The 26,291-nt window shown below is 35.6% G+C and overlaps 5 protein-coding genes, 3 non-coding genes and 1 pseudogene across 8 annotated transcripts; all 9 read right to left on the reverse strand.

Annotated features, from left to right (window-relative positions):
- Positions 1 to 13: 13 nt before the first annotated feature.
- Positions 14 to 126, reverse strand: LOC112328275 (small nucleolar RNA Z152/R70/R12). The gene has a single exon (XR_002983030.1). It is a non-coding gene; the product is annotated as a small nucleolar RNA Z152/R70/R12 (small nucleolar RNA).
- A 94-nt stretch (positions 127 to 220) lies between these two features.
- LOC112328274 (small nucleolar RNA R11/Z151) lies at positions 221 to 306 on the reverse strand. The gene has a single exon (XR_002983029.1). It is a non-coding gene; the product is annotated as a small nucleolar RNA R11/Z151 (small nucleolar RNA).
- Positions 307 to 384: 78 nt separating this feature from the next.
- Positions 385 to 485, reverse strand: LOC112328272 (small nucleolar RNA Z157/R69/R10). Its single transcript, XR_002983028.1, has one exon. It is a non-coding gene; the product is annotated as a small nucleolar RNA Z157/R69/R10 (small nucleolar RNA).
- A 2,189-nt stretch (positions 486 to 2,674) lies between these two features.
- LOC7491787 (peroxidase 3-like) lies at positions 2,675 to 5,152 on the reverse strand (annotated as a pseudogene).
- Positions 5,153 to 6,992: 1,840 nt separating this feature from the next.
- On the reverse strand, positions 6,993 to 8,455 carry LOC7491786 (peroxidase 3). Its single transcript, XM_002309796.4, has 4 exons — positions 8,138 to 8,455; positions 7,849 to 8,043; positions 7,590 to 7,752; positions 6,993 to 7,493 (listed from the first exon to the last, which is right to left on the reverse strand). Exons 1-4 carry the CDS (start codon positions 8,345 to 8,347, stop codon positions 7,078 to 7,080), a joined length of 984 nt encoding a protein of 327 aa, XP_002309832.1. The 5' UTR covers positions 8,348 to 8,455; the 3' UTR covers positions 6,993 to 7,077.
- Positions 8,456 to 12,878: 4,423 nt separating this feature from the next.
- LOC7486040 (peroxidase 56-like) lies at positions 12,879 to 14,737 on the reverse strand. The gene is made up of 4 exons (XM_052454583.1): positions 14,462 to 14,737; positions 13,818 to 14,006; positions 13,567 to 13,732; positions 12,879 to 13,490 (listed from the first exon to the last, which is right to left on the reverse strand). Exons 1-4 carry the CDS (start codon positions 14,681 to 14,683, stop codon positions 13,084 to 13,086), a joined length of 984 nt encoding a protein of 327 aa, XP_052310543.1. The 5' UTR covers positions 14,684 to 14,737; the 3' UTR covers positions 12,879 to 13,083.
- A 1,967-nt stretch (positions 14,738 to 16,704) lies between these two features.
- Positions 16,705 to 18,257, reverse strand: LOC127905569 (peroxidase 56-like). Its single transcript, XM_052454582.1, has 4 exons — positions 17,983 to 18,257; positions 17,628 to 17,816; positions 17,382 to 17,547; positions 16,705 to 17,305 (listed from the first exon to the last, which is right to left on the reverse strand). The coding sequence occupies exons 1-4, from the start codon at positions 18,202 to 18,204 to the stop codon at positions 16,899 to 16,901; spliced, it is 984 nt and encodes a 327-aa protein (XP_052310542.1). The 5' UTR covers positions 18,205 to 18,257; the 3' UTR covers positions 16,705 to 16,898.
- Positions 18,258 to 20,225: 1,968 nt separating this feature from the next.
- Positions 20,226 to 21,778, reverse strand: LOC127905568 (peroxidase 56-like). The gene is made up of 4 exons (XM_052454581.1): positions 21,504 to 21,778; positions 21,149 to 21,337; positions 20,903 to 21,068; positions 20,226 to 20,826 (listed from the first exon to the last, which is right to left on the reverse strand). The coding sequence occupies exons 1-4, from the start codon at positions 21,723 to 21,725 to the stop codon at positions 20,420 to 20,422; spliced, it is 984 nt and encodes a 327-aa protein (XP_052310541.1). The 5' UTR covers positions 21,726 to 21,778; the 3' UTR covers positions 20,226 to 20,419.
- Positions 21,779 to 23,746: 1,968 nt separating this feature from the next.
- On the reverse strand, positions 23,747 to 25,299 carry LOC127905567 (peroxidase 56-like). The gene is made up of 4 exons (XM_052454580.1): positions 25,025 to 25,299; positions 24,670 to 24,858; positions 24,424 to 24,589; positions 23,747 to 24,347 (listed from the first exon to the last, which is right to left on the reverse strand). The coding sequence occupies exons 1-4, from the start codon at positions 25,244 to 25,246 to the stop codon at positions 23,941 to 23,943; spliced, it is 984 nt and encodes a 327-aa protein (XP_052310540.1). The 5' UTR covers positions 25,247 to 25,299; the 3' UTR covers positions 23,747 to 23,940.
- Positions 25,300 to 26,291: the final 992 nt, after the last annotated feature.

Genomic DNA, 26,291 nt, shown 5'->3' on the forward strand with positions numbered 1-26,291 from the left:
CAATGGGATTAGGGAGGCTCAGTGGAAGGAGAAGTCGTTTGTAAATGAGAGCTCACGGCAAGTACTTGATCAAGTACTTGTCCACTGCTCTTCAACACATTTAGTGCTTAACCTCATCACAGCAACCACATCATCCCTTGTGATACAAAAGGCATTTAGCTAGAAAAATCAATTTTAAAATAAATAAAAAAATTGATCAAAAAATAGGATTTAATCAAAAGGGCTTCAGTGTGTGTAACAATCAGATCATTGACTCGAAAATCTCACTGAAATCCGCTAAGATATTTATGTTATCATCATTTGCCCAATTGACCAAAAAAGACTTTTTCCTCAAGAACACCTAAACTACTACACGAGAGATGGAGAGAGGAATAAACAAACAAGAAAGGTGCTCAGACAGCCAAGGGTTAGTAATCAAGTTCTGGGAGAAGAACCCAGATCAGAAACTCTAGTCCACAAACAATTTGCTTCATCACTGCACTCTTTCTTTTCCGTAAGAAAACATCAGGAACCAAAATATCAAGACTTTTTTGTACTAAAACACGATAAAAACCAGCAGAAAACATGTACAACAACGAAAAAAGAAGGGGAAAAGGAATAAACCCTTGATGGGATTTGAGATCTGCGCGGGGTGGTCTGGCGGAGAGGGAAAAGCGATGAGAAGTTGTGAGGGTTTCGTTGTGTATATATAGGGGATGTTGTTAAGTGTTTGGTGGCATGGAAACTAGGGTTTCAAGGAATCTGTGGTGTGTTCGTTCGGGCTGTAGGGTTTTAGTGTGTCAGTATTTGGGCTTTGGTGTTACTGGCTCATTAAGTACGGCCCATTTTGGGATTTGTTGGGCTTTTATGTTTATATTATAGTAAGCTACTTCTTGGGCCATATTCTCTGAATTGAATTACATGAATGCCATTCTCGGATCAATTTTTGTATATTGAAATTAAGTTTTTTTTTTTTTTTTTTGTAATAGGTTTTAGGTAAGTATTGTATCCACAAGAGATTTTGCATGACTCAAATAAATATTTTTTTCTTTTAAGGACCAAACTGAAGTTCTTAGAAGAGAAGAGGACCAAATGTTTCATATTTTAGGGGGAAGACTTAATTTTCTATTTTTTAAGAGTTAAAGATGTAAGAGAAAAAAGATTTAAATTTTCATTTCTTCAGGGACTAAAATAGAATTCTCTAAGGAAAAGGGACTAAATATACTACATTACTAATAGGAAGGAGAAACTTTTTTAACCTTGAGAAGAAGTCTCTAAACAAAAGCGCAACCACTTACTATAAGGTCCACTTATTGTTTTAATTAAAATAATAACTTTCTTCACTAATTTTTTTATTTACACATGTCAAATATGCTAATTTTTTATGTAATTATATTTTAAAAATTGTTTTTTATGTATAATTGATTTTTTTTTTTTAAAAAGATAACATGTCTATACATGTATATATTATTATCCTACGTTTTGTTTTATTCCTAAATTTAAGAACCACTCTTATAAAAACAATATGTATATTATATACGAGTTTAAAAAAATCATAAATTAATATAAATAAAATAAATTTTTAGAATATTTTTATTATGTTATAGTATTTATTTATCATTTTATAACAAAATACCTTCTAACACAATATTTTATAAAAATTACAATTAGAAGTAATTATTTTTAATTCGGTTAAATTTTTAAAATTAACCAAACCAAATATATATGTGTGTAGACACACATACATATTTAAAATCGAATCTATCCGAAAACTAATTCAAATTGAATAGTTTTGGTTTAGTTTTTTAAAGAAAAAAAAGTGGCAAAAACTTGTTAGTTCTTTAGTGTTTTTTTTTTTTTTTTTTGAGCTTTATGGGTTTTTTAAGACTAAATTGAGTTGATTTTTATAGAATAAGATGTAAAAAGCAAACTAAATTCATAAAAATAATTAGATAATTGCATATACTTAACAATATATATAAATATAATCACAAAAATAGAAAAAAAATAGAAAAACATATGAACTTATTCAACAACATATATAAATGTAATCACATAAAATTATTGCATGTAAAACCTAACTTGTTATCCTTTATACATTAGGAACAATATGAATTTCATGTTTTAATAAAATGATGAAAATCTTAAGGGTCTGAGAAAAAAAAAAGTATATTGCCATTATAAAATACAAGGTTTTTTTTTTAAATGAAACATCTTTTATATTATTTTTTATGAAATCATATTATAAACAACATCTTTTATATTTATTCTTAAGGGTTCTATCTATATCAAAAGCTTTAAATTGAAACTAAACTGGATTAATTAATTTATTTTTGGTTTTCTAATATGCCTTTTCAATTATTATTTTTTTGGTTTAATTAATTTTTGGTTTTTTTCTAAGACAACACAAAAATACCTAATAAATTCAACATAATTTTTAGTTGAAACCTCTTATAGCATGGTTAGACTAAAAAGGTTTGCACTTCAAGTTACATCACATTATTAAAGGGATGTTTAAGAGTGTGGTAATGATTGCGGTTAAAAATGCTTTTCAGTCGGAAATGTATTAAAAAATATATTTTTTATTTATTTTTTAAAAATAATTTTTAACATCAGCACATCAAAACGATCTGAAAACATAAAATAATAATTTTAATTTTTTTTTAATTTTTTAAAAAATATGGTTTCAACCACGTTTCCAAACACTATTTAAATTATTTATCAAGTTTGATGATAGTAAATTGTGTTTAACTTGGCACATTTTGATTAACCCTGGCGTATTAACGCTAAGGAAAGATAATCACAGGCCACAGAATTTCTCAAGACAAGAAAGGAACATTACAATACAGTCCAATTATTCACATAAGCAAAAGAATAACCCTTCAAGAACACAAAGCAATCACCTCCAAGATCCCATGATACTTAGCCCTACCTATTAACCAAAGCACATTGCTTCCTAATCTCACCGTTGGAGCCGGTTTTAACATTAATCATACCCATTTTCTCCATGGACTTGGCAAATTCAGAATAGAAATCAAGTGAGCCCTGGAGTAGTTGGTTGATCATAGACAATGCATCGGAATTTGTGGTCAAGTCAGCATCTGATTCAAAGAGACCTCTTCTTTTAAGTACAAGTGCATAGTAGCTAAGATCAAATGTGTTTCTGCTTCCAGGGTCCATCTCAACTTTAGTAGTGTTATCATTAATGTTCTTGCACTTGTTTGCCTTTAAATTTGCTGCGTATTCACTATCTAGTGCTGGATCTTGGTCTCCAGTCCCAGTAAAATTGTATAGCCGGTTCGAAAACGATGAACAATGAGCAATGCCAATTGTATGAGCACCTGGAGAAATTAATTTGGTTTGATGATCTATGATTTAAGGCTGTAAGAATCTCACGTAATGAAAATGTTAAGATGGGACATACCAGAAAGCAAGACCAGGTCTTTCAAATCAAGACCTTGGTTAGAAAAGAGTGTTGTAGAGTGGTGAAGTTGCCAAAGGGAGTGTGGGATGTTGGAAATGACCTCTGAGGACTTTGAGATCAAACCCGTCTCGCCGGCCAGTTGGAACTCCCCAGAATGGACCTCCCTGTCAACATTGAAAAGAAAATTTACTTGTGTTTTTAACAATCAGTAGTATTAGATCTAGTGAAGGGTTTTTTGTGTTGGAATTACATACTATGGCTACTACACTGTCCCTTGCGACCAAGGTAAGAATATCTGCGCAAGACACAATTCCAGGACATTCGGCTTTAACTAGGCTTTTAACTCTGTCAATGAAGTCAAAGCCTCTAAGTGTTAGATTTGGACTGGCTGCCTTTTCAGGCTGTTCGCCGGAAGTTGTGTTCAACAGCACAGATGCATCACAACCCTGACACAAGCATTTTTCCTCTCTTGTTATTTCACAATCTGAAAAATCAACATATTCAACATTGTGCAGTAAAATCATGAGAAGAAAGGCAGATAGCAGAGAGTTAAAAATGCAGTTACATGCAAGCACAAACCCTGACAAGGCAATCATGAAAATGCATTCTGATAAAGGCTGCAGCCTGTTAAGAAATATATGTATATTTATCTTGTTTTATTTATTAATAGTAGAATAATATTTTCAGTTTAGTCTATGTATAATCTCTTTGTATTCAGTTAAAGCAACATTTCAGAATAAAATAATTAATGAAAATCTTTCTCTATTTCGTATTTCTTTTATGTTAATTTGAATTGTTTTAACAAGAATGGAGCATTGTGGATGTGCTGGTTAACAAAGTCCTGCACAGTCTTCTCAGCTTTTGGGCAGCTCGTAGCATAGAAACCCATCTTTAGTTAAGCTTCAGTTGAGCCCAAAAATGCTAAAAGACCAATGATTAGTATCCCAGTACAACCGATCTTTCCCATATTGATTGCTTCTAGTTTCTTTTCTCTCTTATAAAATTTTCTTAAATACCGTATATGTAGAATGCTGTACACTACTACTAGAAACTACTTTACTTCAAATGTGCAAGCAATGCCTATCATGAGAAAAGATTTATTGCCCTAGATTTATGCTACAAGATGAGAAGCCAAGATAATAAAAACAAAACATCTAGCATAAGTATGATAAGAAAATGATAAATACAGTACATCTAGCTAACAAACATGTGCCATCTTGTAGTGATGAGATAGATATATTTTAGTATAAAGTAGTGCATGATTAGTTAGGATTGTCGCTCTTGAAGAAGTGAAGTAAGCCTACTGTAAAACCCCACATGCATCATCAAGGCCTTTCATTTGATCTACAGATGACGAAATTTCCTTGTCCTGCATTGATCTTTCGGTGAATGAAAAATTACGGCTTGGTTTCGACTGGATAGATCTTGCTAACAATAGTTTCATCAGCAGATGGCGGTTGATACACATATATGTGTATTCATTTGGTAGATAGAATTTTCTTTTTATGGCATGCTAAAGTATTCTGAGGTACAAACAAAACTAGGAAAAGAATAAATATAACTTGTTCACCTGCTCTATGGCGGCTATGTTATCGTAATTCTGAACTGTTTTCCCTTTTCCTAAAATACCGCTGCCACCCATGATGCTAGCAGGGTGATGAAGAATATATAATATTGTCAAGAAAAGAATCTGACATCTGAAGAATTGTGAATATGTAAGTAGGAATCCGCATAAAAAGCAGCAGACAAAGTGACAGAAGACTAGAGGGAAAAAGATTGATGACAACAGGATATCTAGTAAGATTTAGATTTGATCATCTCAGTTTCATCTTTTACCAAAAGAACTTCTCAGGGGGTCAAAAGCAAATCTGGAAAGTCTTTTAACATGATGGGTATTAGGCCCTATTCTTGTATATCGGGGACATTTTTTCTGGGGCTGGAAGCGGTTGGCTTAATCAGTGTTAGACTATTGGGTACCAGTCCTTTTCTGTTCTGTATCCTTCAGGAACCTCATGATTTTCTCACATATTTTTAGAACAACATGTGGACCAGGTCTCAGCTGGCTCCTGTTGTGTATATATTATTCCATGCTGACTAAGATTATGTGGTAATAAACAACAACCTTCTCATTCTCCTTTTGAGATGGAATTTGGCAGAACTTTAATTTCTAACTGCAAATAGTTCATGCTCACAAACCTTTCTGTCAAACTTTTAGGCTGTGTACTGCATTAACACCTTATAAGTGAACTAAGCACACATGGCATAGATAAGAATAGTAGTTCATTGTTTCCCATCAACCTACAATCCATCATTTAATTCTTGTGTACTAAGGGTGCTCACAAGTTCAAACTCAGAAAACTGGAGATTTTTCTTTTGACAAGCCGGTATAAATCTGACCGTATTTTACATAGGATATAAACCTCTGACCTCTTGGTAGATACAAAGAGTCCACTATGACCAAGCCAAAGGAGCATTGTTAAACCTAAAAGAGAGATGAACACAGTGAAAATAATTATGGACCATCTTTGTGCCATCTCCTGATGAAATAGAAAAAGATTAGGTTGATGCAGCCACTGAATGGAGTAATTTGTACCAAAGTTAATTACCCTGAACAAGAAAAATAAGTAGTAACATATGTTGCAGCTTTATCACTCGTCACCATATTTTTCAAGCCATTGAATTTTGTCTGTCCCTGGAATTTTTATATGCATGTAAATTGCTTTGATGAGTTTAATTACTTGATGTTAGGAGCACCATGAATTAAGTATTTAGCTATGAAAATAAGATGCGATTCCTAAATGTGCTAAAGCCCTGGTAAACATATACAACACCCCCTTTATTCTTATTCATCGAAATTCTTTATGGGATTTCTAATATGTTTACACTGTGAGAGGAATACGTTTTGTCAAAAGTAGAAACATGAAATTCAAGAAAGAAAAGGTAGATCTTTGCATGATTTCTGCAATCAGAATATTAATTATTCATGCATGTGTCTGATCTAGTCTTTGTTGGCTACCAATGTCACTGCTTTATAATCATCATTTATTGATTGTTGGACCTTTATGCTTGCTCATGCTAATTATACTATAGCTTTGCCAAAAGCAAAACAGCATGCATCTTGCTTGTGTCTGATCTAGTCTTTGTTGACTACCAATGTCACTGCTTTATAATCATCATTTATTGATTGTTGGACCTTTATGCTTGCTCATTCTAATTATACTATAGCTTTGCCAAAAGCAAAACAGCATCTTGTTGGTCCTTGGCAAATCAGCTATTAATTTACTATATAAGTGTCTCGAAAAGGGCACTAACTCGTGCTTAGATCCTTAATGGACAATTTATGCTGATTCCAAAGATAGTAGCCATGTTTGCTTTTGAAGGATTGGACTAAACAACCTTATTTTACCTAACCACAGTTGTATTTTATCACTTTTAGCCTCGTTAATACAATTGGAGATCAGCTGAATCTGCTGTACTACATGGTTGAGCTGTTTCTAGGTGATTAGATGAATCCATAAGGAGTAAGCTAGATGGAGATATATAAACAGTACACAAATTTTTTTTTTCTTGTTGCAAAAGTGGACTCAAATTCAAAAGAAATAAAGTCTTATTAACATTATTTGAGTAGAAATGAAACGCACATGCACACATAGGAACCGATTAACAGAAGATTCTTAGCTATTCACAACTGCACAGTGCTTTCTAATTTCTCCAGTTGTGCCGGTCTTAACATTGATTCTGCCCATTTTCTCCATGGAATTTGCGAATTCCGCAAAGAAATTCTGAAGTGGACCTTGGAGTAGCTGGTTGACGAAAGACAATGTAGCGGAGTTTGTGGTTAAGGCAGAATCAGATTGGAACAGACCCCGTCTTTTGAGTAAAAGACTGTAGTAGCTAAGATCAAATGTCCTGAAACTTCCAGGGTCCATTTCTACTATAGTGGTATTGTCATTAAGACTTCTGCACTTCCTTGCCTTGAGATTGGCAGCGTATTCGCTATCTAGAGCTGGGTCCTGATCACCTACTCCAGTGAAATTGTAAAGGCGGTTTGAAAATGATGAACAATGTGATATCCCAATTGTGTGAGCACCTGAAATATTCAGCAGGATCATGATAAACATTGCGGCAAGCAACGTTTCAAATCATATGCAGAGCTAGGGAGTGGCATTTTCTTTAAGTGTAGTACCTGATAGCAAGACTAAGTCTTTCAAGTCCAGTCCTTGGTTAGCAAAAAGTCTCTGTAGATTGGTGAAGTTGCTTGTTGGAGGCGGGATATTGTTCAAGGCCTCCGAGGATCTTGAAATTGTCCCGTCTCTTCGTCCCGTTGGAACTCTCCAGAATGGACCACCCTGTTGAAGTTCAAACAGAAGGGTTTTTGCCAAATAATGAGAAGATATATATACATATGCATTGAATTCTTGGTTATGACTTATTTTAGTCCTTACAGTGGCTACAACAGCATCCCTTGCAACCAAAGCAACAATGTCAGCACAGGAGACTACAGCAGGGCAGGCCGCTTCTAATAGGCTCTTAACTTTGTCAATGAAATCAAAGCCTCTCAGTGTCAAATTTGGAGTTGCCACCTTTTCAGTTTGGTTATTGCTTGAAGTTGTGTTCAAAAGCACAGATGCATCACAACCCTGATAAAAAAAAAAAAAAAAAGTGAAAACAAAAGGTTTCAAAGATTTGTGAGGTGAAAATCTAGGCAGTCACAAAAAGATTGAAGACACATACCCTAACAAAACAATCATGGAAATGCATTCTTATGATAGCTGCTGCCAGTGATGGAGCATTATGGATATGCCTGTTAACATAGTCTTGCGCAATCCTCTCAGCATTTGGGCAGCTACTAGAATAAAAACCCATCTGCAATTGAGCTTCAGTTGATCCCATAAATACCAAAAGACAAAAGAACATCATCCCAAAATAACGAAACCCCCTCATTTTCTAGGGAAAATTCCTACTTCACTGTGGAAGCCACTTAGCACAACCTTGGTTATGGGAATTTATGCCACTTCAAGATCTATAGTACATTAAAGTTGGAACATGAGGCTAGATTTATAGGCCTCTCTTTTAGCATGAGCCTTAGCAACTTGAGCTACCAAAAAGATAAAAGAATAAAAGGGCCCCCATAGCTACCTAACATGACTAATGCTTAAACATAAATTAATGTAAAGTAGTGATAAAAATATGATAATTAGTTATGTGTGTCCCTAAATTGATGTAAGAATCAAACACCAGTCTCTTGCTTTACGAGTAATTGTGCAGGGAAAACTACAAGAGAATCCCATGCTTCTCTGGAGAAACTTAACCTGATCATCTCTTTAAAGCCGACTGAATATAAAACAAATTGGTGACCATGGAAATGTTGGGACGTGGCGGAAATTGATCTTAAGGTAATTGTATGTATATATATGGCAAGAATGAGGTCAACTGGTTCACCTGCTCTCTGATGGCTAACATTGTCTTAATTAATCCCCAACTGCTCACATTTCTCATCAATAATTGGATACCTGCTGCCACCAATATGTATTGATCACCAAAAACAAAACCCAGGGCTCAACTGCCATGCTTATTTTATTTCAAAGGTGAATTCTCACGAATGAGCTTAGTCTTCAAGGTGCGTAGTGTGATGGCAAAGGGCTTGAGATCTGCATAGTAGGTCTCGAATTCGAGTCAGGGCGTGCACCTATTGTAAGAGCCTGAGACAGCCGAGATTTTACTCGCTCACCTGGACCCATAAAGTACGCTTTCCGGAAAATGAAGTTTTCTTATAAAAAAAAAAATATCGAGATCAAATCATTCTATGATAGAATGTCAAACAAATTATGAACACCTAAACTAGTGATTTTAAAGGCAAAAATCCATCAATGCAAGGTTGCTGTAGCCTTAGTAGGCACCTTGAAATCTAGAATCCCATTTTATTTTAAGAGAACACAAATGCATAGAAGAGAGTATCAGCACATTGCTAATTGCATAAAATATAATTAAGTTATGATAACCATAAGCTGTCGGTCGCTTTTTTTATGTGAGAGAACCGAGGAATACATCAGGGCATATTCACACAGTAATCTAATGTATAGTGTAAGAATGGCTTTGGAGGAAACAGCTAGGGAGAAGAAACTTCACGTCTCTGTTCTTAAAATAGTTCTTAAAATAATTAAAATCAAACATAACAAGAAGACTAAATTTTTTAATGATTTGTTTATTATGAGTGGTAAGTGTTTAACACAAAGAAAATATATATAAGTTAAAATAAAAATACTATTTTACCCTTAATAAATAAATCTATATAAATATTATTTAACATTGTATATTTTTCCCGACATTATAATTTTTTTCTTGCTTTATGTCATGGACTCATGGGGGTACTGGAGGGTGGAGACAATAAACATATGAACCTGCACATGTTTCATAAATACATGCCAAAAATACTAGGACCCCCTCCTTGATTCCTACCAAATTAGCTTGTGCCTCAAGAGTTTGGATTCCCTGTATTTATTTCCGATATGTGCTTTCTTTATGTTGAATTGTGTCAATGGTGGACACACTGCTCTTCACCTTTTATAGGATCAGTCAATTTATTCCTATGTGGGATTACCCAAAAAGATGCCCTTGGCAAGAGATGAATCCTTTCTCTTACATCCAAGATAATTTATATATAAAAGAAAAGGTCATCAAATCCTTGCATTGAAGCTTCAGTGTCTTTACTTTACGAACAAACTCCATGCAATTACAGAATATGAGTGCATTAGAAGGAAGAATGGCTTTTGTTGGTTCTTTCCTTCAGAAGGCAGAGGGCCTCCTGTGTGTGTGTTTATACGTGCAGGCTCATGTTTCTGTGCACAAATTGATATAATATCACTGTCCCGAATATATACATGGTTCATTAGGCTTACAATGCTATCATTAATTCCAGCCCACTAGCGATCCACAAGCCGTAAGGCTCTTCTGTTCTGACCAGCTAATCCAACAGTTGGACTGGAAATAAAAGGGAAACTTGCTGCAAAATTCTCAGCAGCATAAAACAAGTGTACCCATGTAACACTTTTGAACCAAATCTGAACTGTATTACATGCATGCATAGAAACTTACACAACAATGCCAACGAATTTTGTGAACCACTGATGATTCTCAGAATAGTATAGATAGAGAGTGGCGTTGGTTGACATGATAATTGGTGGCGGACAAGGGTCCTTGTTCTCATGATGGAACACAGTACAGACTTATATGCCTTTTTCCTGGCAAATTACTTTATGGTGCAAATGAGGTAAATTTCCTCACATGGACACACAACAACGATTAGTCAAAAATCTGTACCTCGTGGATGAAATTTAACTTTAAAAGGGTTGTCGCGATTTTTTTGGAGGGATAACTTTAATGATTCACGTAGAAATGTCAGTTAGTGTGGTCTGAATGAAGTTTAAAGTGTTTGAAGTTGACGCAGAGTTGGTAATGTCAAGGATGTTAGTATAGTAAGATTTTAGTGTATTTGTTTTGAAGGTAGTTTTTATGGTTGTTGTTTAAAAAAATAAGTTTTAAAAAAGTATGGTTAGCTGAAGTTAGTTGGATTTAAATATGTGTTTGGTAAAAATTATGGTTGAAGTTTATGTGCAACAAAAAAACATGTACTAAAATGTTTGGCAGTTGTGTGATTGTAGTTGTTTCTCAAAGTGTTTTTTTCTTGAAAATGCATTAAAATAATGTATTTTATTTTTTAAAAATTAGTGTTGATATCAGTGCATCAAAATGATCTAAAAACACCAAAAAAATATTAATTTAAAGGAAAAAAATAAAAAAAATTAATTTTTTTCAAAAACGTTTTTGAAACGCAAAAACAAACAGTGTTTACAAAACTCAGTTAAAAAAACATGTAAAAGTTGTTTCATGAAAACTGCGTTTCAAACTCAATCTTTTAGTGGGTCTCTCAATATAAAACACTGTTTTAACAATTACCCAATGCCTTATTATGTTTTTTGCACTGCAAATACAAAAACAGTTCCTAAACAAACACAGCCGAAGGTTTCTTGGAACTGCCATTCCCTACGGTATTTTCTTTGAACTGCCATTCCCTACGGTACATGCGACAGTGTGCTTGTGAAGTCTGTGAATTCACCCATTTCAAGATGCAATGAAGATGGAACGCATGGTTGCATGCACCCCAAACTAAAAAAGTATGATTAACAATAAAGATCATCAGTTCCTATCCCATTACAGCACACCAACTTAAAACAAATTTAGTCATTTCTCTAGTGTTTTTTTTTTTTTTTTTCTTGTTGGTTATACAGAATGGTTCAGCTCAAGGCCCTTAGGGCAGGGGAAGGTACACAACCAACTGAACTAGCTAGTTGGAGTGTAATCCTTTCCCTGGTTGATCAATGGAACTTTCACAGAGGGAAATATCATTGACAAAAGAAGTACAGAGAAACAGATAAGAATGCAGAATGCCAGAATCTGGTTAAAATTATGAGCTAAAATAACATGATTTTTACATTGTTAACACCGTATAACATTGCAATGTCCAGTGAATGACAAACAGGAAAAGAATGTTGGCAATTTCGCTGAAAGAAGAAACCACAGATAGGCTGTAGTGAATTTACTATGCATGAAACTAATTTGGGCCACTTGAAAGTGTTATCAGGCTTCCTATTGGAGCTCAGGTCCAGGGATAGGGGATGACTATATAATCAAGCCGAGCCAGAGTCCTTTAATGGCGCCCAAGATGCCCATTCATAGGGTGGTTTCACTGAATTGCAAGTCTGGGGGATTGCCATGAAGTGGTTTCTGGGATATCCATTGTGCTTTGGCATCATCTCGGAGATTACAAAGATAATAAAGCAAGCAATTTTTATTCAAATTTGTACGGAATGGGAGAGTGCTCGAGCACTTCGATTAGAATTGCGATCCAAACAAAAATTTGGTGAAATTTTAATTTTTTAATTTTAATTTTTTTTTGATGTTTTTAAAAAAATTTAAAAAACATATATATATATATATATATATATATATTATTTTAATATAATTTTAAATAAAAAATATTTTAAAAAATAACTATTATTATATTTTTCAAATAATCACTGTCCTTACTCCTTACGTGCTACACTGCTACAGGCTTGTTTTTAAACCTGAGACTCAAAACTGTAATCTAAGTTTCCAAACGTTAACTTTTTATTTATCTATGCAAGTGCTTTTATTATTATTATTATTATTATTATTCGACATCTTCTGTAAGAAAATACTAATAATAGTTTTTAATTGATAGATGGTGTAAATTTAGTTATATCCAATGAGTTTATAGGTTGATTCACTAATTTGTGGATTATAATGGAATTTCATTTCAGGTTTAGAAAATAATCTCTCAAACTTGATTAATTTTGTTGTTGTAGTCAAATCTGTAAAATTTTTAGGCATGAAGTATAAGATGGAAGGAGTTTCAAGGAAAATTCAAAGCATGAAGAAAGGCAATACAGTAGTATGAATTCAGGAAATCAATATATTTATTCATAAGAAAGATAATGGAATAAAGGGAACAACCTCAAAATTTCAAAAAAATAAATAAAAATTCCTGCAGCCAATTCCTTTGCAAATGTTTAAAAAGCCAAAAGAAACAAACACAAATCCATGCAACTTTGTTGCAATCAATTAAATCATTGTAAAAAAAAATCAAAATAAAGATTCTCCTAGTTCACAACAGCACAACGTTTCCTGATTTCACCTTGTTCGCCGGTCAGGACTCCAATGTAGCCCATTTTCACCATGGATTCAGCAAAATCTTGTGCAAAGGTGGATCCTTGTGTCCTTGACTGAAACTTGACGTAGTCTCTTGTTTCAGCATCGTCAAGAAGAGCTGCATCAGATCGGAATAGCCCTCTTCTTTTAGCTACAATGTTGTAGTAATCTTCGTCGAAAGTTTTGAAGCTCCCAGGGTCCATCTCAACGACTGTGTTGGAGTTTCCAGGCTTACATTTTTTCTTCAGTTGAGCAGCGTACCTTGGGTCCAATGAAGGGTCAGTATCACCTTTGCCTGTGAAATTGTACAACCTGTTCGAGATTATGGTACAGTGTCCAATTCCTATGGTGTGTCCTCCTGTCACCAAAAAATATTCCAAGTAAAGACGCTGATATTTTGCTTAATAGACAGCTTTTTATGTTACGAAAACTACCTGATAAAACTGCAAGGTCCTTTACACTTAAACCCGTTGCAGCAAATTGTTGTTTCAGGACAGTTATGTTGGCGAAAGGAGATGGTAGATTGAATAAAGCCTCATTGGCAATCGACACTCTTCCGTCTCTGCGTCCCGTGGGGACATCCCAATGTGGTCCGCCAATCTGGAAGGAAAGGCTTTGATTAAGCACATGCGCATATGGTGCAGTTTATTAGTGGAGATAAATTTTGTGTTGGAAGATTTAATACCATTAGGACTGCGTCACGAGCCACCAGGGCCAAGACATCAGAACAGGAAACCACACCAGGACAATTCTTCTCCAGTGCAGATTTTACAGCATCAATGACATTGAATCCTCTTAAGGTTTTATTCGGGATCGCGTCTTTCTCAGCTTGATTTTTCTCTGTAGAACTTAGGAGCACAGAGCCATCACATCCCTGAAACCACAACTTGTTAGGATATTGTTCTACGTGTGCTTAAGCAGCAATGTAATGTTGAAAATAATGATATATGATAAATTATGTTTCACAACTGTGTGAATTGAACCGCGTCACGAGCAACCAAGGCCAAGATATCGGCACAGGAAACCACACCAGGACACTTCTTTTCTAGTGCTGATTTTACAGCATCAATGACATTGAACCCTCTTAAGGTTTTATTTGGGATGGCGTCTTTCTCAGCTTGATTATTCTTTGTAGAACTTAGGAGCACAGAACCCTCACATCCCTGGAAAGCATAACTTGTTAGGATATGAAATTGTGTGGTTTCCTAAACAAGATGAAAACGCTTGATTTCCAAGTGCTTTTGTGGCAAGGTAACATTGAGATGATGATGATGATATCAGATACATACTGTGTAAATTGCATACTAGTACTTCAGCTTAAAAGCTTACCCTGATAAAGCAATCATGGAAATGCATTCGTAGCAGAGGAGCAGCAAGGGTTCGGTCCCTAGAGACGTAACGATAAAGAGTTTGATGGACTATAAGCTCTGCATCAGGACATGCTCTCTGGTAGAATCCGAGTTGCAGCCCCCCTGCATTAGTGAGGCCTGCAAGCAAAAAGGCGAAAACGAGTTGAAGAAAGCAGACCGCGAAAAGCTTTTGAATAGCCATTTTCCCTTGAGTGAAGTTTTAAAGCTGTACTTCAAGGATGAGATGGTTTGGAACACAAGTGCTGGCATTTTATAGTTGAGCTAAGGTCTTTGACAGTGTCTTTGCACGAACTGTCATTTGATTAGTTACGAATTGTTGGTGTTTATATGAAAAAGTCAACAATTTAAGAGCTGACCCACAACAAATTAATAACTAATCAAATGACAGTTTGATTAATATTTTACATTGCTAAATAATGCTTATATATAAGAGAAAAAAATTGAAAAACATTAGCAAACTTGCAAAGAAAAACTATCGAAACCTCTAAAATATGTTTTCTGAACTCCAAACAAATTTGAAAGTTTTTTTGGGAGGGGAAGTATTGTGTTTAATAAAAAGTTCAAGCACATCGAAATGGAAGAATTTACGTTAGAATGAGTCGAGTTCATATCAAAACATGCCCAGAAAATAATAGTTAACAGAATCTTAGCCTACACTCAACCGTTTAAATTATATATAGCTCAACTTGCATTAAACATTCTCCCATTGGCTACCCACCAAAAATAATTTGGCAAAGCAGACAAGCATAGATTATAGATACTGCTGTGTGACCATTCAGGATATTATAATAACCAAACTCTCAAGAACAAAGGCCTAATCACGAAACGAAATATTATATGTGAATGCTAGGTTTAAAGCATGCTGTTCACGACTTTCTGCCAAGTATACATTGCCATGACTTGTTCTGATTTTCTCTCTTGTTGACCTTATGAAAGAACGAGGTTTCAAGAATGATTTTATAGTATTCTTTAACATACCATTTCAAGTTTTCTGAGTTCTGCCGCTACAAATGCCGCAGTGAAATCTGAATCTGAATTTTTAATTACTTGATTGTGAAGAACCATTTTAGATTATATTTACAACATTGAATATAATTGGGATTTTTTTTATTGATTCTAGGAGTTGGCAGGTATCGTACTATCGAACATAGCCGTTTTAATAATAAATGAATATTTATTGATTAAGCATTATTGTATTAACTGGAACTGGTCGTGCAATATTCTTAATACCCGCCCAGACACATGATACTTTACAAGACCATGTCTTCTGCTAGTTTCGAAGAAACCATATACGTGAAAAATACGTGCATCGACCATCCTCAGATTCTTTAGCTGAACCAATAACTTATGTTGGCCTTTGAAGACAGAAGAAACACATAAGACTTTGCATCATGCGTGTGTAATAAGCAGGATTCACTCTATGCTTTTGTTACAAAGAAAAAAACTGCTCAATAATTAACTGTCACACAGTGCATGGAAACCCACCAGGGAATTCTGATCAGTTCCCACCCTTCTATAAAACTGAAGAGATTATAGAGCCTTGAATAACTCAGAATACAAGGATTTCAGCTGATTAAGAATGCAGACAACATCAAACAGCAAGACGAACGGCTTGATGTGAAAGTGGCTGCCAAAAATGGCGAAGATTATGCATTTCATATTACGAAGAAACTTGGCTGGCACCCTTCTTGATTTCGACCTAACTAGCATGGGCTTTTTACATGCGCTTTGTTTCTGTGTTGCGTGCTGACAATGGCAAGCAAATTGTTCTTACTCTTTCTGGGATCTAATATTTAGACCTTGAAACCAAAGAATAGTGGTGCAAGCTATAAAACAAATTAAGGGAACTCAGATCACACTTTATTCCTGTATAGTTCCATCATAACAGAAAATTTAAATGACTTCCTGCTCACAATGACAGGAATCTCTTTAATCACATATAAAATATTTAAAGAAAATATACAGAAAATTAAAGTCATGATATGATTCTCCTTCTATAGACAAATAAGTAGAGGCATTTGGGTAATGAGATTTTACGAGGAGCACATATAAAAATGTTCTTCCAGATTGAATACTTGCTGCAAACTTAGGTAAATTTCTGTGAAGATGTTGGGTATGTTCATGGGAGTTGCAGTCTGCCCAAGCATGCATATATTCATGGCCTAGCCAAAAGAGTGAAAGAAACTGTAGCAGGTATTAAAATACTATGAAGGTAGTGGATGTTTATATTCGTATGAAGAAAATATTGAATAAATCACAAGAAATAACATGAAGGCAAAACCTCAAATTATGAAGTACATCCTGCAACTAATTGGGTTGCAAATGTGGGGGAAAATAAATGAAACAAATACAAATGAAATCACACGTGCATTTCAGGAAATCAATAGAAGATCGATTTAATTCACAACAGCACAATGTTTCCTGATTTCGCCTTGTTCGCCGGTCAGGACTCCAATGTAACCCATTTTCACCATGGATTCAGCAAAATCTTGTGCAAAAGTGGATCCCTGTGTCATTGACTGAAATTTGACATAGCCTCTTGTTTCAGCATCGTCAAGAAGAGCTGCATCAGATCGGAATAGCCCTCTTCTTTTAGCTACAATGTTGTAGTAATCTTCGTCGAAAGACTTGAAGCTACCAGGGTCCATCTCAACGACTGTGTTGGAGTTTCCAGGCTTACATTTATTCTTCAGTTGAGCAGCGTATCTTGGGTCCAATGAAGGGTCAGTATCTCCCTTGCCTGTGAAATTGTACAACCTGTTCGAGATTATGGTACAGTGTCCAATTCCTATGGTGTGTCCTCCTGTCACCAAAACATATTCCAAGTAAATACGCTGATATTTTGCTTAATAGATAGCTTTTTTTGTTACGAAAACTACCTGATAAAACTGCAAGGTCCTTTACACTTAAACCCGTTGCAGCAAATTGTTGTTTCAGGACAGTTATGTTGGCAAAAGGAGATGGTAAATTGAATAAAGCCTCGTTGGCAATCGACACCCTTCCGTCTCTGCGTCCTGTGGGAACATCCCAACGTGGTCCGCCAATCTGAATGGAAAAACTGGTTAAGCATCGGCATAATGATCCAGTTAATCAGTGGTGATAAATTGTGTTGGTAAATTTGATACCATTAGAACCGCGTCACGAGCAACCAAGGCCAAGATATCGGCACAGGAAACCACACCAGGACACTTCTTTTCTAGTGCTGATTTTACAGCATCAATGACATTGAACCCTCTTAAGGTTTTATTTGGGATGGCGTCTTTCTCAGCTTGATTATTCTTTGTAGAACTTAGGAGCACAGAACCCTCACATCCCTGGAAAGCATAACTTGTTAGGATATGAAATTGTGTGGTTTCCTAAACAAGATGAAAACGCTTGATTTCCAAGTGCTTTTGTGGCAAGGTAACATTGAGATGATGATGATGATATCAGATACATACTGTGTAAATTGCATACTAGTACTTCAGCTTAAAAGCTTACCCTGATAAAGCAATCATGGAAATGCATTCGTAGCAGAGGAGCAGCAAGGGTTCGGTCCCTAGAGACGTAACGATAAAGAGTTTGATGGACTATAAGCTCTGCATCAGGACATGCTCTCTGGTAGAATCCGAGTTGCAGCCCCCCTGCATTAGTGAGGCCTGCAAGCAAAAAGGCGAAAACGAGTTGAAGAAAGCAGACCGCGAAAAGCTTTTGAATAGCCATTTTCCCTTGAGTGAAGTTTTAAAGCTGTACTTCAAGGATGAGATGGTTTGGAACACAAGTGCTGGCATTTTATAGTTGAGCTAAGGTCTTTGACAGTGTCTTTGCACGAACTGTCATTTGATTAGTTACGAATTGTTGGTGTTTATATGAAAAAGTCAACAATTTAAGAGCTGACCCACAACAAATTAATAACTAATCAAATGACAGTTTGATTAATATTTTACATTGCTAAATAATGCTTATATATAAGAGAAAAAAATTGAAAAACATTAGCAAACTTGCAAAGAAAAACTATCGAAACCTCTAAAATATGTTTTCTGAACTCCAAACAAATTTGAAAGTTTTTTTGGGAGGGGAAGTATTGTGTTTAATAAAAAGTTCAAGCACATCGAAATGGAAGAATTTACGTTAGAATGAGTCGAGTTCATATCAAAACATGCCCAGAAAATAATAGTTAACAGAATCTTAGCCTACACTCAACCGTTTAAATTATATATAGCTCAACTTGCATTAAACATTCTCCCATTGGCTACCCACCAAAAATAATTTGGCAAAGCAGACAAGCATAGATTATAGATACTGCTGTGTGACCATTCAGGATATTATAATAACCAAACTCTCAAGAACAAAGGCCTAATCACGAAACGAAATATTATATGTGAATGCTAGGTTTAAAGCATGCTGTTCACGACTTTCTGCCAAGTATACATTGCCATGACTTGTTCTGATTTTCTCTCTTGTTGACCTTATGAAAGAACGAGGTTTCAAGAATGATTTTATAGTATTCTTTAACATACCATTTCAAGTTTTCTGAGTTCTGCCGCTACAAATGCCGCAGTGAAATCTGAATCTGAATTTTTAATTACTTGATTGTGAAGAACCATTTTAGATTATATTTACAACATTGAATATAATTGGGATTTTTTTTATTGATTCTAGGAGTTGGCAGGTATCGTACTATCGAACATAGCCGTTTTAATAATAAATGAATATTTATTGATTAAGCATTATTGTATTAACTGGAACTGGTCGTGCAATATTCTTAATACCCGCCCAGACACATGATACTTTACAAGACCATGTCTTCTGCTAGTTTCGAAGAAACCATATACGTGAAAAATACGTGCATCGACCATCCTCAGATTCTTTAGCTGAACCAATAACTTATGTTGGCCTTTGAAGACAGAAGAAACACATAAGACTTTGCATCATGCGTGTGTAATAAGCAGGATTCACTCTATGCTTTTGTTACAAAGAAAAAAACTGCTCAATAATTAACTGTCACACAGTGCATGGAAACCCACCAGGGAATTCTGATCAGTTCCCACCCTTCTATAAAACTGAAGAGATTATAGAGCCTTGAATAACTCAGAATACAAGGATTTCAGCTGATTAAGAATGCAGACAACATCAAACAGCAAGACGAACGGCTTGATGTGAAAGTGGCTGCCAAAAATGGCGAAGATTATGCATTTCATATTACGAAGAAACTTGGCTGGCACCCTTCTTGATTTCGACCTAACTAGCATGGGCTTTTTACATGCGCTTTGTTTCTGTGTTGCGTGCTGACAATGGCAAGCAAATTGTTCTTACTCTTTCTGGGATCTAATATTTAGACCTTGAAACCAAAGAATAGTGGTGCAAGCTATAAAACAAATTAAGGGAACTCAGATCACACTTTATTCCTGTATAGTTCCATCATAACAGAAAATTTAAATGACTTCCTGCTCACAATGACAGGAATCTCTTTAATCACATATAAAATATTTAAAGAAAATATACAGAAAATTAAAGTCATGATATGATTCTCCTTCTATAGACAAATAAGTAGAGGCATTTGGGTAATGAGATTTTACGAGGAGCACATATAAAAATGTTCTTCCAGATTGAATACTTGCTGCAAACTTAGGTAAATTTCTGTGAAGATGTTGGGTATGTTCATGGGAGTTGCAGTCTGCCCAAGCATGCATATATTCATGGCCTAGCCAAAAGAGTGAAAGAAACTGTAGCAGGTATTAAAATACTATGAAGGTAGTGGATGTTTATATTCGTATGAAGAAAATATTGAATAAATCACAAGAAATAACATGAAGGCAAAACCTCAAATTATGAAGTACATCCTGCAACCATTTGGGTTGCAAATGTGGGGGAAAATAAATGAAACAAATACAAATGAAATCACACGTGCATTTCAGGAAATCAATAGAAGATCGATTTAATTCACAACAGCACAATGTTTCCTGATTTCGCCTTGTTCGCCGGTCAGGACTCCAATGTAACCCATTTTCACCATGGATTCAGCAAAATCTTGTGCAAAAGTGGATCCCTGTGTCATTGACTGAAATTTGACATAGCCTCTTGTTTCAGCATCGTCAAGAAGAGCTGCATCAGATCGGAATAGCCCTCTTCTTTTAGCTACAATGTTGTAGTAATCTTCGTCGAAAGACTTGAAGCTACCAGGGTCCATCTCAACGACTGTGTTGGAGTTTCCAGGCTTACATTTATTCTTCAGTTGAGCAGCGTATCTTGGGTCCAATGAAGGGTCAGTATCTCCCTTGCCTGTGAAATTGTACAACCTGTTCGAGATTATGGTACAGTGTCCAATTCCTATGGTGTGTCCTCCTGTCACCAAAACATATTCCAAGTAAATACGCTGATATTTTGCTTAATAGATAGCTTTTTTTGTTACGAAAACTACCTGATAAAACTGCAAGGTCCTTTACACTTAAACCCGTTGCAGCAAATTGTTGTTTCAGGACAGTTATGTTGGCAAAAGGAGATGGTAAATTGAATAAAGCCTCGTTGGCAATCGACACCCTTCCGTCTCTGCGTCCTGTGGGAACATCCCAACGTGGTCCGCCAATCTGAATGGAAAAACTGGTTAAGCATCGGCATAATGATCCAGTTAATCAGTGGTGATAAATTGTGTTGGTAAATTTGATACCATTAGAACCGCGTCACGAGCAACCAAGGCCAAGATATCGGCACAGGAAACCACACCAGGACACTTCTTTTCTAGTGCTGATTTTACAGCATCAATGACATTGAACCCTCTTAAGGTTTTATTTGGGATGGCGTCTTTCTCAGCTTGATTATTCTTTGTAGAACTTAGGAGCACAGAACCCTCACATCCCTGGAAAGCATAACTTGTTAGGATATGAAATTGTGTGGTTTCCTAAACAAGATGAAAACGCTTGATTTCCAAGTGCTTTTGTGGCAAGGTAACATTGAGATGATGATGATGATATCAGATACATACTGTGTAAATTGCATACTAGTACTTCAGCTTAAAAGCTTACCCTGATAAAGCAATCATGGAAATGCATTCGTAGCAGAGGAGCAGCAAGGGTTCGGTCCCTAGAGACGTAACGATAAAGAGTTTGATGGACTATAAGCTCTGCATCAGGACATGCTCTCTGGTAGAATCCGAGTTGCAGCCCCCCTGCATTAGTGAGGCCTGCAAGCAAAAAGGCGAAAACGAGTTGAAGAAAGCAGACCGCGAAAAGCTTTTGAATAGCCATTTTCCCTTGAGTGAAGTTTTAAAGCTGTACTTCAAGGATGAGATGGTTTGGAACACAAGTGCTGGCATTTTATAGTTGAGCTAAGGTCTTTGACAGTGTCTTTGCACGAACTGTCATTTGATTAGTTACGAATTGTTGGTGTTTATATGAAAAAGTCAACAATTTAAGAGCTGACCCACAACAAATTAATAACTAATCAAATGACAGTTTGATTAATATTTTACATTGCTAAATAATGCTTATATATAAGAGAAAAAAATTGAAAAACATTAGCAAACTTGCAAAGAAAAACTATCGAAACCTCTAAAATATGTTTTCTGAACTCCAAACAAATTTGAAAGTTTTTTTGGGAGGGGAAGTATTGTGTTTAATAAAAAGTTCAAGCACATCGAAATGGAAGAATTTACGTTAGAATGAGTCGAGTTCATATCAAAACATGCCCAGAAAATAATAGTTAACAGAATCTTAGCCTACACTCAACCGTTTAAATTATATATAGCTCAACTTGCATTAAACATTCTCCCATTGGCTACCCACCAAAAATAATTTGGCAAAGCAGACAAGCATAGATTATAGATACTGCTGTGTGACCATTCAGGATATTATAATAACCAAACTCTCAAGAACAAAGGCCTAATCACGAAACGAAATATTATATGTGAATGCTAGGTTTAAAGCATGCTGTTCACGACTTTCTGCCAAGTATACATTGCCATGACTTGTTCTGATTTTCTCTCTTGTTGACCTTATGAAAGAACGAGGTTTCAAGAATGATTTTATAGTATTCTTTAACATACCATTTCAAGTTTTCTGAGTTCTGCCGCTACAAATGCCGCAGTGAAATCTGAATCTGAATTTTTAATTACTTGATTGTGAAGAACCATTTTAGATTATATTTACAACATTGAATATAATTGGGATTTTTTTTATTGATTCTAGGAGTTGGCAGGTATCGTACTATCGAACATAGCCGTTTTAATAATAAATGAATATTTATTGATTAAGCATTATTGTATTAACTGGAACTGGTCGTGCAATATTCTTAATACCCGCCCAGACACATGATACTTTACAAGACCATGTCTTCTGCTAGTTTCGAAGAAACCATATACGTGAAAAATACGTGCATCGACCATCCTCAGATTCTTTAGCTGAACCAATAACTTATGTTGGCCTTTGAAGACAGAAGAAACACATAAGACTTTGCATCATGCGTGTGTAATAAGCAGGATTCACTCTATGCTTTTGTTACAAAGAAAAAAACTGCTCAATAATTAACTGTCACACAGTGCATGGAAACCCACCAGGGAATTCTGATCAGTTCCCACCCTTCTATAAAACTGAAGAGATTATAGAGCCTTGAATAACTCAGAATACAAGGATTTCAGCTGATTAAGAATGCAGACAACATCAAACAGCAAGACGAACGGCTTGATGTGAAAGTGGCTGCCAAAAATGGCGAAGATTATGCATTTCATATTACGAAGAAACTTGGCTGGCACCCTTCTTGATTTCGACCTAACTAGCATGGGCTTTTTACATGCGCTTTGTTTCTGTGTTGCGTGCTGACAATGGCAAGCAAATTGTTCTTACTCTTTCTGGGATCTAATATTTAGACCTTGAAACCAAAGAATAGTGGTGCAAGCTATAAAACAAATTAAGGGAACTCAGATCACACTTTATTCCTGTATAGTTCCATCATAACAGAAAATTTAAATGACTTCCTGCTCACAATGACAGGAATCTCTTTAATCACATATAAAATATTTAAAGAAAATATACAGAAAATTAAAGTCATGATATGATTCTCCTTCTATAGACAAATAAGTAGAGGCATTTGGGTAATGAGATTTTACGAGGAGCACATATAAAAATGTTCTTCCAGATTGAATACTTGCTGCAAACTTAGGTAAATTTCTGTGAAGATGTTGGGTATGTTCATGGGAGTTGCAGTCTGCCCAAGCATGCATATATTCATGGCCTAGCCAAAAGAGTGAAAGAAACTGTAGCAGGTATTAAAATACTATGAAGGTAGTGGATGTTTATATTCGTATGAAGAAAATATTGAATAAATCACAAGAAATAACATGAAGGCAAAACCTCAAATTATGAAGTACATCCTGCAACCATTTGGGTTGCAAATGTGGGGGAAAATAAATGAAACAAATACAAATGAAATCACACGTGCATTTCAGGAAATCAATAGAAGATCGATTTAATTCACAACAGCACAATGTTTCCTGATTTCGCCTTGTTCGCCGGTCAGGACTCCAATGTAACCCATTTTCACCATGGATTCAGCAAAATCTTGTGCAAAAGTGGATCCCTGTGTCATTGACTGAAATTTGACATAGCCTCTTGTTTCAGCATCGTCAAGAAGAGCTGCATCAGATCGGAATAGCCCTCTTCTTTTAGCTACAATGTTGTAGTAATCTTCGTCGAAAGACTTGAAGCTACCAGGGTCCATCTCAACGACTGTGTTGGAGTTTCCAGGCTTACATTTATTCTTCAGTTGAGCAGCGTATCTTGGGTCCAATGAAGGGTCAGTATCTCCCTTGCCTGTGAAATTGTACAACCTGTTCGAGATTATGGTACAGTGTCCAATTCCTATGGTGTGTCCTCCTGTCACCAAAACATATTCCAAGTAAATACGCTGATATTTTGCTTAATAGATAGCTTTTTTTGTTACGAAAACTACCTGATAAAACTGCAAGGTCCTTTACACTTAAACCCGTTGCAGCAAATTGTTGTTTCAGGACAGTTATGTTGGCAAAAGGAGATGGTAAATTGAATAAAGCCTCGTTGGCAATCGACACCCTTCCGTCTCTGCGTCCTGTGGGAACATCCCAACGTGGTCCGCCAATCTGAATGGAAAAACTGGTTAAGCATCGGCATAATGATCCAGTTAATCAGTGGTGATAAATTGTGTTGGTAAATTTGATACCATTAGAACCGCGTCACGAGCAACCAAGGCCAAGATATCGGCACAGGAAACCACACCAGGACACTTCTTTTCTAGTGCTGATTTTACAGCATCAATGACATTGAACCCTCTTAAGGTTTTATTTGGGATGGCGTCTTTCTCAGCTTGATTATTCTTTGTAGAACTTAGGAGCACAGAACCCTCACATCCCTGGAAAGCATAACTTGTTAGGATATGAAATTGTGTGGTTTCCTAAACAAGATGAAAACGCTTGATTTCCAAGTGCTTTTGTGGCAAGGTAACATTGAGATGATGATGATGATATCAGATACATACTGTGTAAATTGCATACTAGTACTTCAGCTTAAAAGCTTACCCTGATAAAGCAATCATGGAAATGCATTCGTAGCAGAGGAGCAGCAAGGGTTCGGTCCCTAGAGACGTAACGATAAAGAGTTTGATGGACTATAAGCTCTGCATCAGGACATGCTCTCTGGTAGAATCCGAGTTGCAGCCCCCCTGCATTAGTGAGGCCTGCAAGCAAAAAGGCGAAAACGAGTTGAAGAAAGCAGACCGCGAAAAGCTTTTGAATAGCCATTTTCCCTTGAGTGAAGTTTTAAAGCTGTACTTCAAGGATGAGATGGTTTGGAACACAAGTGCTGGCATTTTATAGTTGAGCTAAGGTCTTTGACAGTGTCTTTGCACGAACTGTCATTTGATTAGTTACGAATTGTTGGTGTTTATATGAAAAAGTCAACAATTTAAGAGCTGACCCACAACAAATTAATAACTAATCAAATGACAGTTTGATTAATATTTTACATTGCTAAATAATGCTTATATATAAGAGAAAAAAATTGAAAAACATTAGCAAACTTGCAAAGAAAAACTATCGAAACCTCTAAAATATGTTTTCTGAACTCCAAACAAATTTGAAAGTTTTTTTGGGAGGGGAAGTATTGTGTTTAATAAAAAGTTCAAGCACATCGAAATGGAAGAATTTACGTTAGAATGAGTCGAGTTCATATCAAAACATGCCCAGAAAATAATAGTTAACAGAATCTTAGCCTACACTCAACCGTTTAAATTATATATAGCTCAACTTGCATTAAACATTCTCCCATTGGCTACCCACCAAAAATAATTTGGCAAAGCAGACAAGCATAGATTATAGATACTGCTGTGTGACCATTCAGGATATTATAATAACCAAACTCTCAAGAACAAAGGCCTAATCACGAAACGAAATATTATATGTGAATGCTAGGTTTAAAGCATGCTGTTCACGACTTTCTGCCAAGTATACATTGCCATGACTTGTTCTGATTTTCTCTCTTGTTGACCTTATGAAAGAACGAGGTTTCAAGAATGATTTTATAGTATTCTTTAACATACCATTTCAAGTTTTCTGAGTTCTGCCGCTACAAATGCCGCAGTGAAATCTGAATCTGAATTTTTAATTACTTGATTGTGAAGAACCATTTTAGATTATATTTACAACATTGAATATAATTGGGATTTTTTTTATTGATTCTAGGAGTTGGCAGGTATCGTACTATCGAACATAGCCGTTTTAATAATAAATGAATATTTATTGATTAAGCATTATTGTATTAACTGGAACTGGTCGTGCAATATTCTTA

This window comes from Populus trichocarpa, chromosome 7 (genome assembly GCF_000002775.5).
Source record: "Populus trichocarpa isolate Nisqually-1 chromosome 7, P.trichocarpa_v4.1, whole genome shotgun sequence".
In the NCBI taxonomy this organism is placed as follows: domain Eukaryota; kingdom Viridiplantae; phylum Streptophyta; class Magnoliopsida; order Malpighiales; family Salicaceae; genus Populus; species Populus trichocarpa.